Source organism: Artibeus jamaicensis, unplaced genomic scaffold (assembly GCF_021234435.1).
Source record: "Artibeus jamaicensis isolate MK-2021 breed Jamaican fruit bat unplaced genomic scaffold, CSHL_Jam_final scaffold_1019, whole genome shotgun sequence".
NCBI lineage: Eukaryota > Metazoa > Chordata > Mammalia > Chiroptera > Phyllostomidae > Artibeus > Artibeus jamaicensis.
The window spans coordinates 2,824,172-2,840,629 of record NW_026522025.1 but is presented as its reverse complement, the minus strand read 5'-3'; the positions used below and the strand labels follow the sequence as shown (position 1 = coordinate 2,840,629).

General features: G+C 43.3%; 2 protein-coding genes across 10 annotated transcripts in view; one reads left to right on the top strand and one right to left on the bottom strand.

The window, feature by feature from the left end:
• NRDC (nardilysin convertase) overlaps positions 1 to 1,283 on the top strand; it is a 68,600-nt gene extending 67,317 nt beyond the window's left edge. For all 4 annotated transcript variants that reach the window (XM_037148759.2, XM_037148760.2, XM_037148758.2 and 1 more), the window contains 2 exons: positions 479 to 568; positions 697 to 1,283. In XM_037148759.2, coding sequence (XP_037004654.2) covers positions 479 to 568; positions 697 to 894 — 288 coding nt within the window. In that variant the 3' untranslated portion in view covers positions 895 to 1,283. The remainder of the gene's footprint in view (positions 1 to 478; positions 569 to 696) is intronic.
• A 332-nt stretch (positions 1,284 to 1,615) lies between these two features.
• The window catches only part of OSBPL9 (oxysterol binding protein like 9), a 138,545-nt gene continuing 123,702 nt past the window's right edge, over positions 1,616 to 16,458 (bottom strand). For all 6 annotated transcript variants that reach the window (XM_037148761.2, XM_037148762.2, XM_053655486.1 and 3 more), the window contains 10 exons: positions 13,749 to 13,834; positions 11,188 to 11,359; positions 9,565 to 9,649; positions 8,750 to 8,860; positions 8,421 to 8,484; positions 8,160 to 8,300; positions 4,948 to 5,026; positions 3,974 to 4,065; positions 2,570 to 2,705; positions 1,616 to 2,304 (listed from right to left, as the gene is read on the bottom strand). In XM_037148761.2, coding sequence (XP_037004656.2) covers positions 2,230 to 2,304; positions 2,570 to 2,705; positions 3,974 to 4,065; positions 4,948 to 5,026; positions 8,160 to 8,300; positions 8,421 to 8,484; positions 8,750 to 8,860; positions 9,565 to 9,649; positions 11,188 to 11,359; positions 13,749 to 13,834 — 1,041 coding nt within the window. In that variant the 3' untranslated portion in view covers positions 1,616 to 2,229. The remainder of the gene's footprint in view (positions 2,305 to 2,569; positions 2,706 to 3,973; positions 4,066 to 4,947; positions 5,027 to 8,159; positions 8,301 to 8,420; positions 8,485 to 8,749; positions 8,861 to 9,564; positions 9,650 to 11,187; positions 11,360 to 13,748; positions 13,835 to 16,458) is intronic.

Here is a 16,458-nt window from a genome sequence, read left to right as displayed (position 1 = left end):
AGTAATAAAACCCCCTAAAAAGAGCCTTGTGTCCTACAGTCCAGTCTCTTGCTGACAATATCACCTATGTAGTGAATCACCAAAGGACACTGAAGCAGAAGGCCGTTTCAGCCCAGTTCTTAAGGCACTCGTTTTTCTATTAGCAGGGCACATGAAAGTCTTTATCCACTTCAATAGTTACTGTATTTTTCTTGAGCTAGAGCATAGTTACTATGTGTCTGAGAGTTCTGGCTTAGTGTATAGTACTCAGCTATAATTACAGTATCTGCTACCTTCTCTTGCTTATATTCTAAGGTCACTCTTTACTACAAACCTAAAAATGTGTTACCAACACTCAGTTTTATCCTTCTCTGGGAGTTAGGGGGTAAGCTGTGAGTTGGGAGAATATATTATGTTCAGACCAAGGAAGTCTAAGAACTATTATTTTTCCAGAAAATGTTTTGCTAGTCTTTTATAGCTTTTCTTTCTTTCCTGTAAGATTGAAGCACTGAAATCATTCTCAAAATCAGACCTAGTCAACTGGTTCAAGGCTCACAGAGGAGCAGGAAGTAGAATGCTCAGTGTCCATGTGAGTATGGCTGTCACTCAGCTGGAATCCTTCTCTGAGTCTGGGCTGGTATTAGAGATCCTGGCAGGTTTTTATGTAAGACAACCTGGTCAGCGTATTTCTCACCGCGGGTCTTGAACGCCTTTCAGGTGGTTGGATTTGGGAAGCACGAGTTGGAAGAGGATGGTGCCCCTTTCGGTGAGGATTCACACTCGTCCTGCGAAGGGATGCAGCTGACCTACCTGCCAACCTCTCCTCTGCTGACATATTCCACCATCCCCATTACTGATATTAGGGCTTTTACATCAACACTTAACCTTCTCCCCTACCATAAAATAGTCAAATAAACTGCAGTCTCGTTGGCCTGAATGAAGCATTGTGTATTTTAAAATGTTATTTTACGAAGTTACACTACTATGGATTTAGGGCTTCCCATGAATTTTTGCACTGTATCACAGAACTTGATTTACTGCTCCCGTCCTGTTGTGACTGACCGACCAAGGGTTATAGTAGCAGCTGGCAGAGTGAAATTGGCAGGGGGGCCGAAAAGCTTCCAGGAGCAGCTTGAGAAGCCCTGGTACTGGTCCTCAGACTGAGAATCCAGTTCTGTATGACAGCCCTGTGTAACCAATGTCTTATTAGTACCTAAATGTCAGGTGCTAAGACTAATGCCTAAATGATGTTGTTTTTAATGTATTTTTCAATAAAGATAGCTCTGTATTGCCCTTCAGAATGAGTCATTTGCTGCTGTGGCATTTTTTTATTATATTTTTGTTTTAGTGTGGGGTAGAGATCTAAAAATAAACACTTCCCCAAACCTCTAAGGCGGTAAAATATTTTTGGGTAAGATGCTGGCAGTGCAGTGTGTGCTCTGTTAGAGCTCAGTGAAGACTCCGGACAGCCCGGTGGGGCTAACGGCACACACTGGGCGTGAGGGCAGGGCAGGGAAAAGCACGGACCCGCCATTATTTTAGGGTCCTCATGTAAAGCCAACTTCCGTATTGAACATGGTCAGATAACTGGCTCCAAGTTTAACCATAAAGATAATAAATAAGAAACACATTTAAAAAAGGTTGGAAAAATTACTTTATGAAGCCTTAAGAAGCACTGAGTATAATTAAACTATAATCCAGACTTAGATACAATTCCAAAATAAAAGTTACTGTAGGTGAGACCATGAAATTTCCTAATACTTGATTTTAATACATTGTGCTAAATTTCTAAAATAACTCAGAGGAACCAGTATTTACAGTAGAGGGATATTTATGAAAAACCTGGCTTCAGGTCTATCATATGTATATGTGTGTGTGTATATATCTCTCTCCCAAGAATATAGGAACTAAGAAACAGATGATATATATCTCAACAGCAGTGCTAGAGTGCAGCGTCTGAGACAGATGTATAAATGCTTTTCAAAGCGTGGGGTCTGGAAAAGGAGCAGACATGTTGCTTTCAAAACCTGGAGTTTTCTCAGGATTGAAGTCAGAATTGTAACTGCCACAAAAGAGGAAAACAGGGAAGCTTTTCTTGCTTTAATTGTTCATCTGCATCGGAAAGTCCAGTATCCCTGAGATAGGAACCACTGCAATAAGAAGGGAGTAAGTAGGTTCTCCCAAAGGAAGACTGTTGCTTAATTATGCCTACTGCCCTGGTTATCAGGTGTAAACTTTGCATTTCCCAACCTAATGCTTGGCAGCACCAAGACGTTTCAGTAATGGTTCATCGTAAACCCAACATTCTCCATCTTCATGAAATAACTGTAAAAGAAAGGGGAAGATTTCAGTTACACAACTGCTATGTATGTCTATAATATCATACTTTTTATCATTTTATGTCTTCTCCCATTACACTGACAAGAGTTTCAAACAGGGACCTAGGCCCATCCTGTTGTTCATCACTGTGCTGACTTAAAACGGTGTTTGGTACTTCCCATTTCACTGGAATGCATGAATGAGTTGCAGCTCACGTTACCAGGGCAGTAGCAGTCGGGAGATGGGGGCAGGCTCCCCAAAGCAAGCTTACCCTTGTCTCCCATTGAATTTCCTTCTCCTTCCTTTCTCGGGCTTCTGCTCTTTGTCTTTCTTCAAGTTTATGCTTGGCTTCAGTTGCTGCATCAATATCTCTGATTTTCAAGTTGAAAGTGACATCCTTCCAAAGGCTTAAAAAAAAAAAAAAAGGAAGGTACTGAGAACTAAATGGACACAATTATTAGCAATCTTGAGAATGAAAGTCCAACTCTACCCTTAACTGCTCTAGTTCACAAACTAAACCTCCTTAAGCTAGCTCCAGGGCACCAGAGTAAGAACAGAAAAATAGACCCGGGAGATATATAAGGAAATAAAGGGCAGGCTGAAAGCTGGATGTATGGTAAGGACAGTAGCGGAGAAAGAACACTGAGAACTGAGACCTGGGATTCTTTTTCTGGCTCCACATCTAATTAGCAATGCAACCTCAGTGGGGTCAATTCACCTCGGTGGGGCTTCAGTGTCCTTTACTATAAACTGAGATCAGAGAAGCTGAGAAGCTCCGTTTCTCCAAGCTGAGGACTTGCAGAAACTGAACAGAGAGTAAGAGTAAAGAGGGGAATTGCAGAGGCCTAAGGGGTAAGAGATCTGGCTTCCTCTCAAGGCCTGGAAGATGACAGCTGGACAGCTCCGGTCCGGACAGGTCATTTTACAAGTGAAGACTCCTCAGGACTAGAAGTGTCTGCCTAAGGTCCCTCTGTCTTGAGTATGAGCAGGCAGTTAAGCTGAGCAGAATGTTAATGAGACAACAAGCAGGGTGATGATTTCTAACATTCCCTTCTTCATTTATGAAACCCCTTGACAGGTTAAATGAAAAACTTTCAGTGCAAGATTCCTCATAGCACTAAAAGATCCTGCCTAATTTTATTGAGAAAGAAAAAAACTACGTTTGAGATTATTTGAAAATTGAATACCAATTAGGCATTTGATGATATTAATTAATAATTGATCTTCTTGAAGCATAATATTTTGGTTAGTTTTTTTTTTAGGTTATTTTAGAAAGAGATGCTGAAATCCTCAGGAATAAAAATTTTTTTATTAAAAAGTTCCTTGCAAACAAAAGAGCTCAAGGTGTTTTAATGAACATACAGCTCTTGGTTGGGACGTTGCCATGTCTGATGAACCACTAAGATGGTGACCAGCCAACATACACTGGGGCCTGGATCACATATGTATGGCTTACGGGCCCAGCATCACATATGTATGCTACACGCCACCTCATTTACTCCTCACAACACCCCTGAGGTAGTTCAGAGCTCAGGAGAAGGCAGAGAGAGGCAAACTTACAGTCCTGGTTACCTAAGCACACACGCCTGGTCTGTGCTGTCACCCTGCTGCGCTCCACCGCCCGCCCACACCCACGCCCGGCCCTTCGACAGCTCTGGCTGTGCCGCCTCCTTACCAGCGGGACTCATACTCATTCTGATCTTCCAACTTTCTCACTTTCTTCTTGATTATAGGCAACTTCTTGGTATCTATAAAAACTGAATTTTCCTAGGAAACAGAAGTAGGCAGATGTTTTATTCAAACTGTTTTGAGAGAGTCAATTCTTCCCAGAAGACTTTAATTAACAGATGTAATAATCAAATCCCACATATGTTAATGATACAATGAATTTCATAAGCAATCTTCATCCTTAAAATGTAGTTGTGTGTCTTTAGTCTTGGTAGAGGCTCAATTCAATAGATGTTTTCGATGTGATTAGATGCTACATTATCAGGATGTAATCTCTTGGAGAGCTACACTCATAAATAACTAATTCCAATGATAAGTATGCTGAAGTGCTTATTACATTTCAAATTCTCCAAGTCCAAATCCAGCCCACTGACTCCTGTTACTCCCATATTACTTTCCACCGACCTTAACCAGGAACTGTTTGCATGTTCCTTGAAAGCAAGGTCTATCACCGATTTCTGTGTTGCTGGTGCCTGTCAGTCAGTATATTTCTTATACAAAATCAGACTGTGCACATGGATACAGATTAGTTTAGCACTTCATTTTACAAACATACCACTCTAGTCATACAGCTGACATTTATTGGGTACTATGTGCCAAGCATTTTCAAACGTACATTACTCTTTTTAAAATTTTTTATTTTTTAAATTAAAAAAGTTTATAGTTTACATTCAATATTGTTTCATATTCATTGCTTTTATATAGCACAGAACATACACTACTCTTGAGTGTTTTGAAAGAAGAGAGGAAAGTGAAGTCATTCTACTACCTTTACTGCTGGTAGCAGAGGCGGGGAAGGGAAAAGGCCGATCCTGAGGAGAGCAGGCCCCAGGGGTTGGGCTTCCAGATGAAGGAAGCAGGAGTCGAGGAGAGGGTATGATTCAATGTAGTCTGAAATAAGTGGCACAATCAGTTTCTTACCCCTGTTGCGTATTTTGCATACATGACACCATTCCATTCCCCTTCAACTGAACAGAAGGACTTCTTGTCATTTGGGGAACTAAATAAAAAAAGAAACGTGTTAGTCTCAAGTTGAAAATTACTGAAATCTCTGGCTGGTCTACACAGCAGAACACAGAAGAGCAACTGTGAGGTCTTACGCCAAGGCAGCGTAATGCTGTAGAATGAGGCTTCCCAGAGCCAGCTGTAAGAGTGAGGGCCCTAAACAAGATGTGAACGAACTTGAGATCCCAGGAACAGGGTATGAGATGAGCTCTGTGCTGGGGATGGAGCAGCGAGGGACAGTCCCTGTCCCCAGACTGTTCACAGCCAGGTGGGGAGAAACACCACAGATCGGAATGGTCAGTGTTGTGCTGAGTTTATGTGAGCACTGGAGTTCAAGGGCAAAGCTGCTGGAATGAGGGTCATGGAAGGTTTGCTTAAGGGTATAATGCCAGAGAAGACCAGGCTTTCGCCCTTGGGCTGAAGGGAACCTGAGTCTCATGGTTTGATCTCTTTTCCTGACAAGGATCCCTTCCACAGAAGCCCCAACTTAGACCTGTACTTGGACAAGAGAGTGATATGTATGGCAGGTATAAAACTTGGGAAGATAAGCATCACAGCAAAGGACAGGTTAAGAGGGGCAAGGCAAGGGATAGGAGGAGGATAAAAGGCCAGAAGGGAAAAGTACACAGGGTAGAGAGAGGAAGCTACTATCACTAAACTGAAATTTAAGTTTCTTCTGTGATTTAGGGGCTTTGAGGGAAGGGAGACAAATAGAAAAATCGTACGATCCCACATTTAGGTCACTGTGCAGTGGTTCTCAAAGTGCAGTTTGGGGACCCCTTGGGGTTCCCAAGACCCTCTTAGAGCAAAACTACTTTCATAACATTAAGACATTATTTGCCTTCCTTACTCTGATTTTCCCATGAGGGTACAGTGTTTCCCAGGGGCTATGTGATAGGCAGCAACCACCTAACTGCAAGTAGGCAGGAGAACCCCATCATCCTCTATAATCACAGCCACGTGTCACTGCACAATGAGGTGTGTTCTGCTAAATCTGTCATCAGGCAGCTTTGCCCTCGTGGAAACACCACAGGGGCACTGAGACAAAGCTGGATGGCGGAGCCTCCTGCACGTCTGGGCTGTATGGGACCGCCCACTGCTTAGGCTATGAACCTGTACCGCATGCTAATGCCCAAAACAATGAGATTAAACCAAACACAAGAGAAAATACTGCAATCGAGACAAAGTAAACTGAGGCTGCTGCTGGTACAAGGCGTACTGTTTAACAGCAAACTTTTTATGAGTAGAGAGAGTACACTCCAAACTCATAATATAAAACATAGTAAACACACGCACCAGTAACACAGTCTATTATCAAGCACCGTGTAATGTATGTAACTGTGCTGTAGTTCCCTGTGACTGCAGCACAGGCCTGTCTGCGTCCCCACCACCGCAAACATGAGTAATGTGACACCGTGTGCTATGACATCACAGCAGCTATGATGTCACTAGGACTTTTTCATCTTTATTATGATCTTCCAGGACTTTTCATCTCCACTATAACCCTATGGGACTACCACAGTGCATGTGCACTGTTCTTGAACAGAACGTCATTATGCAGCCGTGACGATGTATTGGAGATTTAACTCAGAAAATGTACAACTTTAGACTTTTTCATTGAGTGACGTTATGAGATTTAACTCAGAAAATGTACAACGCCACTCTTCTCACAGACTTCTTTTTAAAGAGTTTTCTTTTCCAGAAAATGCTATTACTGTCATCTGGAAATGCATTTATAAATATTTTAGAATCTATTACCTTTTCTAAAGATTTTATTTATTTTTAGAGAGGGGAAGGAAGAGAGGAAGAGAAACATCGATGTGTAGTTGCCTTTTGTTTACCCCCTACTGGGGGACCTGGCCCACAACCCAGGCATGTGCCCTGACTGGGGACTGAACTGGCGACCCTTTTGGTTCACAGGCCGGCACTCAATCCACTGAGCCACACCAGCCAGGGCTAGAGTCTGTTAATTTTTAATAAGAGAAATATCTATGGGTATAATATAAACAAAAGCTCTTTGAAGTTCTTGATAATTTTGGAGTCCACTCACATGGTGCTCAAATCCCTGGTGTGAATGAAGAGCCTGGTCTTTCAGCTGCCAACTTTGAGGTCCGTCTTTCTACCATGTGTGGCTGACTGGTGGGAAATTCTGCTGTTTCTTTTTTTCTACTTTATTTTCATTATTTCTACTACTCCAGATACTCCACTTCCCCCACCCCTTTGCTCACCTCTCCCGCACCCTCACCGCCCTTCTCTCTGGCCACCCACACTGCAGTCTGTGAGCCTGCAGCTCCTGGTGGTGCCACGTGCCTGAGGAACTCTGAGGAGCAGACACACTCATCCCTTCCTTCTGGAAATCCCATTTCCACCAACTGCCGTCTCAGGGGCAACATTACTGTAGTGGTGACTTGTGCTGCTCCCTGAACTCTGCCCATATTTTCCAACTGCAGTAATAATCTTGGACTTTACACTGATCCTTAGTAAACTTCATCTTGTGTTCATGGTCTCATCCTGCGCAAGACTCTGTCTGGGGTGCTCTTCGGTCATTCGAATTAAACTGTCTCCCTGGAAAACTGGTTAACCTGTTGTGTATCCTCCACTCACAGGTTTTCCTCCTCTGAGCAGGCCCTGAAGGCAGCAGCCCACCGACTGGCACTGGACAGTACAGTGGTCTGCACCAGCCCTACAGCATCAAACAAAACCAAGCCAGGGTATGATTGTTACTGTTTTCCCCAGAAAGGCAGAGAAAAAAAAGAGCGAGGACTTGGAGCCACACAGGTGGAGGTCAGAGTCTACAGCACAGACCAGCTCTCGGCCCACTGGTAATGGGGAGTCAGGAACTCGTGACTCGTGGTCCAGGCGGGTTCACTGATGCCAGGGAGACCCCTTTCTGTTCCCCATTTGCAAGTCAGGTTTCTCGGAAGCATGCCCCACAGTGATGCCTGGTTGTTCTGGCCCGTATTTCAGGGCTCCTCTGAAAATGGGAGTTTAAGGAGAGACATGACACACGGGGATGTGATGTTTACAGAAACAGAATTAAAATGCTCGATTCCTAACAGAAGTTATAACTCCAGACAAAAGGAAGTGTCTGAGAGGAGAGCACTAAAGCAGAAAAACAGAATACCTACAAAATCTCAGCAGTAATTCTGTGCTTCTTGCCCCCATAGAAAGGTTTCGTGTGGAAGACGATATTTGCACTGTAGCCAGTTTTGGAACAATTAATACTGCATTCTCCGCCTAGTTCCACCCAGGGCACTGTGAGGATAGACCTACAAAATCAAAAGTTTTCACATAAGGCTGATAGTTCAAAGGACAGAGAGGGGCGCAGCTTAATAAACAGCAGGGTTCGTTGCTTGCTGATTGGAAGGGATGGACACGGTTCTACTTACCTTCCGTAACCGTTGGGGAAAGTGAGAATGTAATGTTCGTCGTGGTCCAGACACGAGACGCAGCCTGCGGAGAGGGGGAGACTCTAATGAGGAGTGTCGTCTGGCCACAGGTTTTGTTGTCTGATCGACGGATCCCCCAGGACACTCCATTCAGCTCTGGGAGCACCGACCTTGCACCCCACCGCAGCTATCACCTCCAATACACATGCTTGCATGCACACAATGATGTCCCCTCTGGCCCCCAGGGGCCACATCCTCTCCCTCAGACATCGGAGTAACATAAAACCCTGCAGTTAACGCTGGGGCCCACCCTGTGCCCAGAGACTTACCCTGCCCTATGTTGTGCACCCCGATGGACATTCCAAGGAATTTTGATTTGGTCCAGATATGAGCATTGAATTGTATCTTCTTGTTAAAACACTCAGCATAAAAGGCTGAAACTACAGAAATTGTTTCAAATTAGTGTCCTATGTAACTATACACTTCTCCAACTCCCTTACTTAACCTGGAGAAAGAACGGACTCCTTTAGGGAAATCCTTTACCCCTCAAAGAACCCTCTCAAATGAGGCCAGGAGGTACCCTAAACACCTTTACACTGTTTTCTGCAGTGCAAACTGCTATTCGGGGCCATGTGGGCAGAAACTTCCCCAGACCATGAGGCGATGGCCAGTCCTGGAGGCTTAAGACCAAGAGGTCTGTCTGCTCTTCTGGTCAATCCACTTGTTCCTCCTGTCCCAGCCCCAGCCCGGGTCCAGCAGCATTACCACTGCACTGGGCACGTAAGACACCGAGGATATGTGGTCACTCCCGGGTGTCGGCAATAAGTACACTGTGCAGAAACTACACTCCCACTCACATAAACTGTCTCAAAGGTGCTGAGGTCTCTACAGCACAGCTCATTACGTGTGACTTTAGAGACGTTCAAGATTTTCCAAATCCCTTCTTTTTATACATACTTAATCAGTGAAGCTAATAGTCTTTGGAACTTGCGTAAGAACAGATACGAGGAACCAAACCTGTAGGACTGGGAGGATACAGGGAGCCGAACAGCTGACAGTAGTGACCTCACTTGTGAGGGTTTTTAGACCCTCTTTAGACAGAACAGTTTGAGAGGGGAGGATGCAGAGGAGCTCCGTAACTTACTGGGCGGATGATGGGAGACCTGCTCGGCCACAAATGTTACACTGTTTTTGGAAACCCAGGGAACTGGTCCTTCTGAAACTAGTTCCTGCAAGCAAATATAACATCATTTTCTTGTGCTGTGGAAACATAAATGACACTGCAGAGAATCTAATAACTGGAGTCTCTCCCTGCCAAGGTGGTTAACTGCTCCCCCTCCATACACTCAAAGCACCTGGCATGGACTTTTATTACGGTGCTTAATTACACTATTGGAGTTGTTGCTTTGTGTGGGAAGGGAGAGAGAAACACTGACTGGCTGCCTCTCAGATGTGCCCTGACTAGGATGAAACCCCTGACCTTTTGGCGTACAGGATGACGCTCCAACCAACTGAGCAACCTGCCCAGGACTCCCTAAGACATTCTTGAAGGCAAGGATGCGTAAACTAGGGCCAGGCCTCACACAAGAGCGGGCACTCATCAATGCCTACCGTTTAAATAAGAACAGACACACACTGCCTCTGTCTTCAGAAAGGACTACATGTAACCCATCCCTTGGAAAGGGTGAGACACAGAGAGTTATGTCTACTGAGAGACTATTATGTGCCAGGCACTGTGGGCCAAGGGCTACCTGCTACCCTTCATCCCTTGAGGCTTTTATATTTGAGTCTTCCTCTAACCAACTTCTAAAAGCTGGGAGCCTGGAGGCTTGGGTCTTACCTACTACTGTTCTCTGGCTATGCTGTCCTCCTAGATGAATTCATCGAAGTCCAGGGCTAAAATCCCTAAAAGCCCCCTCTCCATTCTAGATCTCTCCCCTTGGACTCCAGACTCTTAAATTCCAACTCCCACCTTGAAAGCTCCACTTAGATGTCTAATAGATCGCTCATACTTTGTATTTCCTATTAAAGTTCTTGATCTTTTCCTCCCCAAATCCAGCCTTGTCTTCTTTAGTAAATGGCACTAACCAACTGCTGAAGCCCACTTTCAAGGATTCCTCTCTGCCCCCTTTCCCTTACTTCCTCCAATCCACCTATCAGTTTTCTATCAGTTCTAAGTCTAAAACACAGCCTGAATCAACTATGTCTCTCCTGCAATAATGCCAAAGCCTCAACTGTCTTGCTTGTTTTGCCCCTTTCTAATTTATTATTCATAAAATCAATAAACAATCTTTTCAAAACAAAAAACGAGATGCTGTTAAGCGCCATAAAGTTATCAGTATGGCCCACAAGGCCTTGCATGATCCGATTCCTAAATTTCGGTCCTCATCTCACGCCCTTGCTCACTCTATTCAGAATACGCTGGTCCAGCAACACTATTCTCTGAGTGGTGAGCATCTTCTGATCACTACCTTTACCAGTGTTATCTGCCCCCAAATAAAATAAAATTTTGAATCAGTATACAACTTAAGATAATAAAACACACCAGCGCAACCCTTACTGGTTGGCTTGGTTGGGCATCATCATGCAAAGCAAAAGGTTTGATTCCCAGTCAGGGCACATGCCTGGGCCAGGTCCCTGGTGGGGTGCATGCAAAAGACAACCAATCGATGCTTCTCTCCTCACCTTTCCCTCTTTCTAAACTGAATACACAAAATCTTTAAAAACAACCAAACAAACAAACCAACACCACCAGTACAGAACTCACCGAGCTCTCTTCAGTATCATTTGGTAATGTCCAGTGACACTGAAAGATCTCGCCCAAGATGGGGTTGTACGGCTTTTTGGCAACCGAGCCTCTCCTTCCTGCATGAAAGGCTGAGAGGTACCATTTCACAACTTGAACCATTCGGTCTCTGGCATCCTTCTGGTCACTAATGCTGCAAGGGAGAAAGACAAAATTCAGCGTTCTGCTTTCTGACAGGAGACCAGCTGACGCAGCACCCCTCAGCACGGTCCACCCTGAGACAAGCTGAGAGGACCCAAGACCAGGAGTTACCCCAAAGCCTCTTTTTAAAACTGAGGTATAGCCCTGGCTGGTGTAGCTCAGTGGATTGAGCGTTCGCAGTTCGATTCCCAGTCAGGGCACATGCCTAGGTTGCAGGCCAGTTCCCAGCAGGGGACTCATGAGAGGCAACCATACATTGATATTTCTCTCCTTCTCTCCTTCCCTTCCTCTCTAAAGATAAATAAATAAAATATTTAAAAAAACAAAAACAAAAACTGAGGTATAATACACATAAAAAACACTATCAGTCTTAAGTGTTTGGTTTGGTGACTTTGACAAATGTATATATCCATTAAATTAATCACCATCCAATCAACATATACAACATTTCCATCATCCCAAGTTTCCTAATTTCCCCTTTCCAAGCAATCCCTACCCCTCGACCTGCAGCAAACACTATTTCTGGTTTCTAGTACCATAGATTAGTTTTCCTTGTTCTAGAACTTCATATAAGTGTACTGTTTAATTGCCAAATAGTTGGAGGTGTTTTAGATATATCTGTCTTATTGGTTTCCAATGTAATCATGTCATGGTCAGAGAATGCACTTGGTATGGTTCCAGTGACTTTACATGTATTATGTCTTCCCCTGTAACGGTCTGTCCTGATGAGCAGCCTGCGTGCCCCTGGAAAGACTGTGTGTCATACAGATGGGCAGTGTCTAGAAGGCCAGCTGGGTCAAGCTGGTTGATAACAGTGTTTGAATCTTCCACAGCCTCGCTGATTTTCTTGAGTGTGGGGCATGTGCATGCAGGGAGCTACTTGTTCTATCAATTCCTGAGGAATTTCCGAACAGGACTGTGCAACTGTCTGTTTCTCTTGTTCAGTCAATTTTTGCTGCATGTATTTTGAAGCTGTGTTATTAGGTACATAAGCATTTAGGATTATTATTTATTTTCAAAAAATTCACTTTTTTAAATCATGAAATATCCCTATTTGTCTCATAGTATTTTGGTCTTTAAAAACATTTCCTGTGTCTCAAACTAACACAGTGACAGCAGCATTGTTATGCTTAGTGTTCTGCATATCTTTCTTCATCCTTGTACTTTTAGCCAATTATGTCTTCCTACTTAAAATCTCTCACCTGCAAATAGCATACAGGTGGATCTAGACTTTTATCCAGTCTGAAAATCACTTTTAAATGAAGTGTGTATGCTACTTATATTTAGCACCATTACTGATACAGTTGGGTTTAACTCCACCATCTAAGTATTTGTTTTCTATTTGTCTCCTTTGTTACTTTTTCCATTCTTTCTTTTTTTTTTAATTTAGTATTTTTCGAATTCCATTTAATCTTATCTATTGGCTTTTTAGCTGTACTTTTTTGTATTTTTAAGTGGTTCCTCTAAGGGACCTCAAAGTTTAAATTCTCATATGTAAAAACTATCTCTAAACCTCAAATCTATATCTTATGAATAACTGGTACTGTGCACCTTTACTTTACACCTTACCAATAAATGTTTGCATTTTATTTATTCACCTGTGTGTTAACCTAAACGGTGTCATATTAACTGAGAGTCTTCCCTTTGGGAATTGGTTAAATGGTTCTTTTAAATCTTCCTCAAGAAGGAAACATGTATCGGTGTCGGCTGATGTGCCCACTGCCATGAAGCCTCCGTGACTTCTGTCTGGTTTCGGTAAACCACAGCTCAAGGCCAAGAAATGCAATCACAGCAGACCGATTAGAACATCCCCTCACAAAGAAAACTGTCCTGCTGCCACTGAAAAGCAATGTGAACTCAGCTCCTTGTAAGTCAATTCCACCTTCAGATGACTTCTACCTTTTGTACATATATCTAGTATTGTAAGTTTTACATTTAAAGTTTATGATTCGGTCTGTAATCTGGAAACTAAACTGTAAGCTCCTCAAGGGCAGATAATGGCTCCCCCCCAGCTCTTAGGACTGTCTGGGAAACAGTGGGTGCTTTAGAAAGGTTGGGTGAACTCAGTTAACTGAACTTCATCAGGATGTAGAATAAACAGTGAACAGCAATACCTGGGCCAAATAAGCTTACAGCCTTGGCTCTGTAAATACTGGCTATCTATTAATGGGCTCTCAAGGTTTTTAAGTGTTGGTTGCCTAACAACATTGCCACCATATAACCTAAACAAACTAACAGGCATCTAATATAAACAAAACAGTCAATGCCACTTCCCCCCAGAAGTATTTAAAAAGTAAAAGGGAATCCATCTACGCTGCAAAGGCAGAAAACTGTTGGGTAAAATCTTTAAAAATTAGAAACTACTATGTTGAGTCAAATACCTCACAAACAGGTCCGGATGTGCAAAAAAGTCTGCATACATTTCTAAAAGAGATCTTCTTTCAAGAATAAACGTTGGAAGAACTACCTGAAAAACATACACATTGGGCCCTTGAGGATCAAATTCCACTACAGAGGAACAGATTGGTACTTGGCTGAAAAATACAAAACTCATTCTACTCACATAACACCCACCAAATTCTGCCCAGGCATGCTGCTGATACCTACACTCCAAACTGTTCTGATTCAGAAATGCCCATTATCCTGCCCAGCAGAAAAAATGGAGAAGAGGCCTGAAATGTTCAAAGTCACTCCCCCTGTGCAGCCTGCCTCTAGCTCCCTGGATCAGTGCCACAACAACACTCTGCTCGAGACAAGCTCTGGGTGCCTACTACCTGCTGGGGCATCACACACACACTAGCTTGCTGAGTTGTACAACACTCCTGTTGTGAAGACATACCATCACTATTTCACTCAAAGAGAGGGAGAAATTTTCTCACTGCACCGTGGGCCCGTCTGACTTGGTGGGGGCGTGTGTGCACTTGCCTCTCTATCGTCATCAGGTGCACTAGGAAATGTATCTATTTACAAATGTGTCCCCAAGTAACTGACATGCTCCTGGAACACAAGGACCACACTTGTATTCTCCGCTAGTATGACACGGCGAGAACTTTTTGTATGAGCAACTGAAGGAATAAACCAAAGGACGAGGAGAATAAGAATGGAAATCAACAAACTCTTTCTACCATGGGGCTGAGCCCATGGATCAAAGTGCTGAGGGGCTGGGACTGTAGGAGAGGAGACAGTTAATAGATTTAAAAAATGAAATATGGGAAGAAGAAATGAGGAAGATGAGGAATAACCAATAAAGAAAGAATTTCATTAGGGAATGAAAGAAGAGTTTTTAAAGTGTGTATCAGATTACAAATTATGTATTAGAGAAGCAGAGAACCATATTAAGCAAACATTCCTTTAAATTTAGTAACTCCTGAGAATCTACCGTATTCAGGATCCTGTGTTAAATGCCATGAAGGAGGCACAGGCAAGTATGAGAGAATAACACTGGCATTTAAATTTTATATGGAGTATGACAATAGCATGCAAGAGATGCTCAGGGGTGGGAAGGACCATGTCCTGTTTGGGGGACCAGAGTGAGAGCAGAGCTGTGAGGTGGCACTAGACAAACAACTCAGAGAAGAGTAAGGCTGTAGTGAGAGGAGGAGGAAACAGAAGACTAGGACATGAAGGTGAGAGGGGGAAAAAGGACACGGAGACAGAAAATGGTGTGACAGAAACTGACCGGTGGACTGACGGGGCTGGGTGACCACCAGTGCTGACGGGGCGCAGCTCAGAAGGCTGAGTGACAATGGCTGCATCACTGGCTGTAACATTCACAATGGTAACTATCAGACTTCAGAGTGCAAATTGTAAGTAAATATTTTCCTTCCACAGAACATGTATGTTCATAATCTAAATGCGGTTAGACTAGCAGACAAACTTATGTGCTGATTTGGTGCAACTTCTTATGACTCTTGGAGAACAGAAATTATAAATCAAGTAGGAATGCTGAAGAAAAGAGGGGTAAATTACCTTTAATATATAAACAGCTCTCAGAACTGATCAGGCAATTCAAAAGAGAATGGCCAAAAAACATAAAACTTGATTTGATGTATAATCAAGGAAAAAATTTTTCTCACTTAAAATTTTTATGTTTTTAGCACTATACTGATGCATGTCAAACAGCTGGATCAGTGCTGAAAGCTGGGTTCAAGTCCTCATTTCGTCACTTCTCAGGTGTGAGGAGGCCCTAGAAAATTAACTTCTCTTTAAGTTTCTGCACATGGAGGATAATTACATGCCCTGCTTATATCGTAGGTGTGGAAGATCAAGTGAGGTAAATGGGGTACGACTTTATAGTACGTCCTAACACTACAAAGTATTTGGAAAATAACTTTTTTTAGAAAGTATCTGAACTGAGAATTTTTTTTATAAATAGGAGAATGAGATACCAATTGAAGGCATCATTGTAACTATGGAATGCATAAAAGGAATAAAAATTTCAACATCTGTTGGCAATCAGAACCATTTATTTGTGCCAACAAAGATTTCTAAAATAGCTATTTTTTTAACACATTTGGAAAAAAATTATAGTATCATTCATAAAATAACAAGCTTTTAGCAGTGACAGAGCCAAATGTGGACTCCCCAGCAGAGGAAACCATGTGAGGTGAAAATGACGATTGTGGCAGACGCTTTGGCTGCCTCCACCCCTGGCAACAGACCCCAGATCCTGTTTAGGGTCTGGCCATCGGCTGCCGCGAGTGTCATGGGGCCTCCCGGGTCTCAACGCGTAAAGGTGGATTACTCTAAATCAATCATTTATCCTCCCTTGACAGCGACTGGTTTAGGCATGGACAACATGCCTAGCTCTGGTCAATGAGTCAACTGGAAGTCTGATGGGCCACCTCTGGAAAAGAATGTCCTTCCTAATAACAACAACAAAAAACCCACGAACAGAAATTATTTTCTGCCCCTCCACACTTCTGTATAAGGCTGTGAGGACCGGAAGGAAGGGTGGCGGCATCCTGGGAGGGTGAGGACACTGCCTGAGCGCGAAGTCCACATGCGAAGCAGAGCAGAGCAGAGGCCGAAGGAAAGTAGGTCCCTTCGCACATCATCAAATGAGTCAGTCCTGGAGCTTCTCTGCTTCTG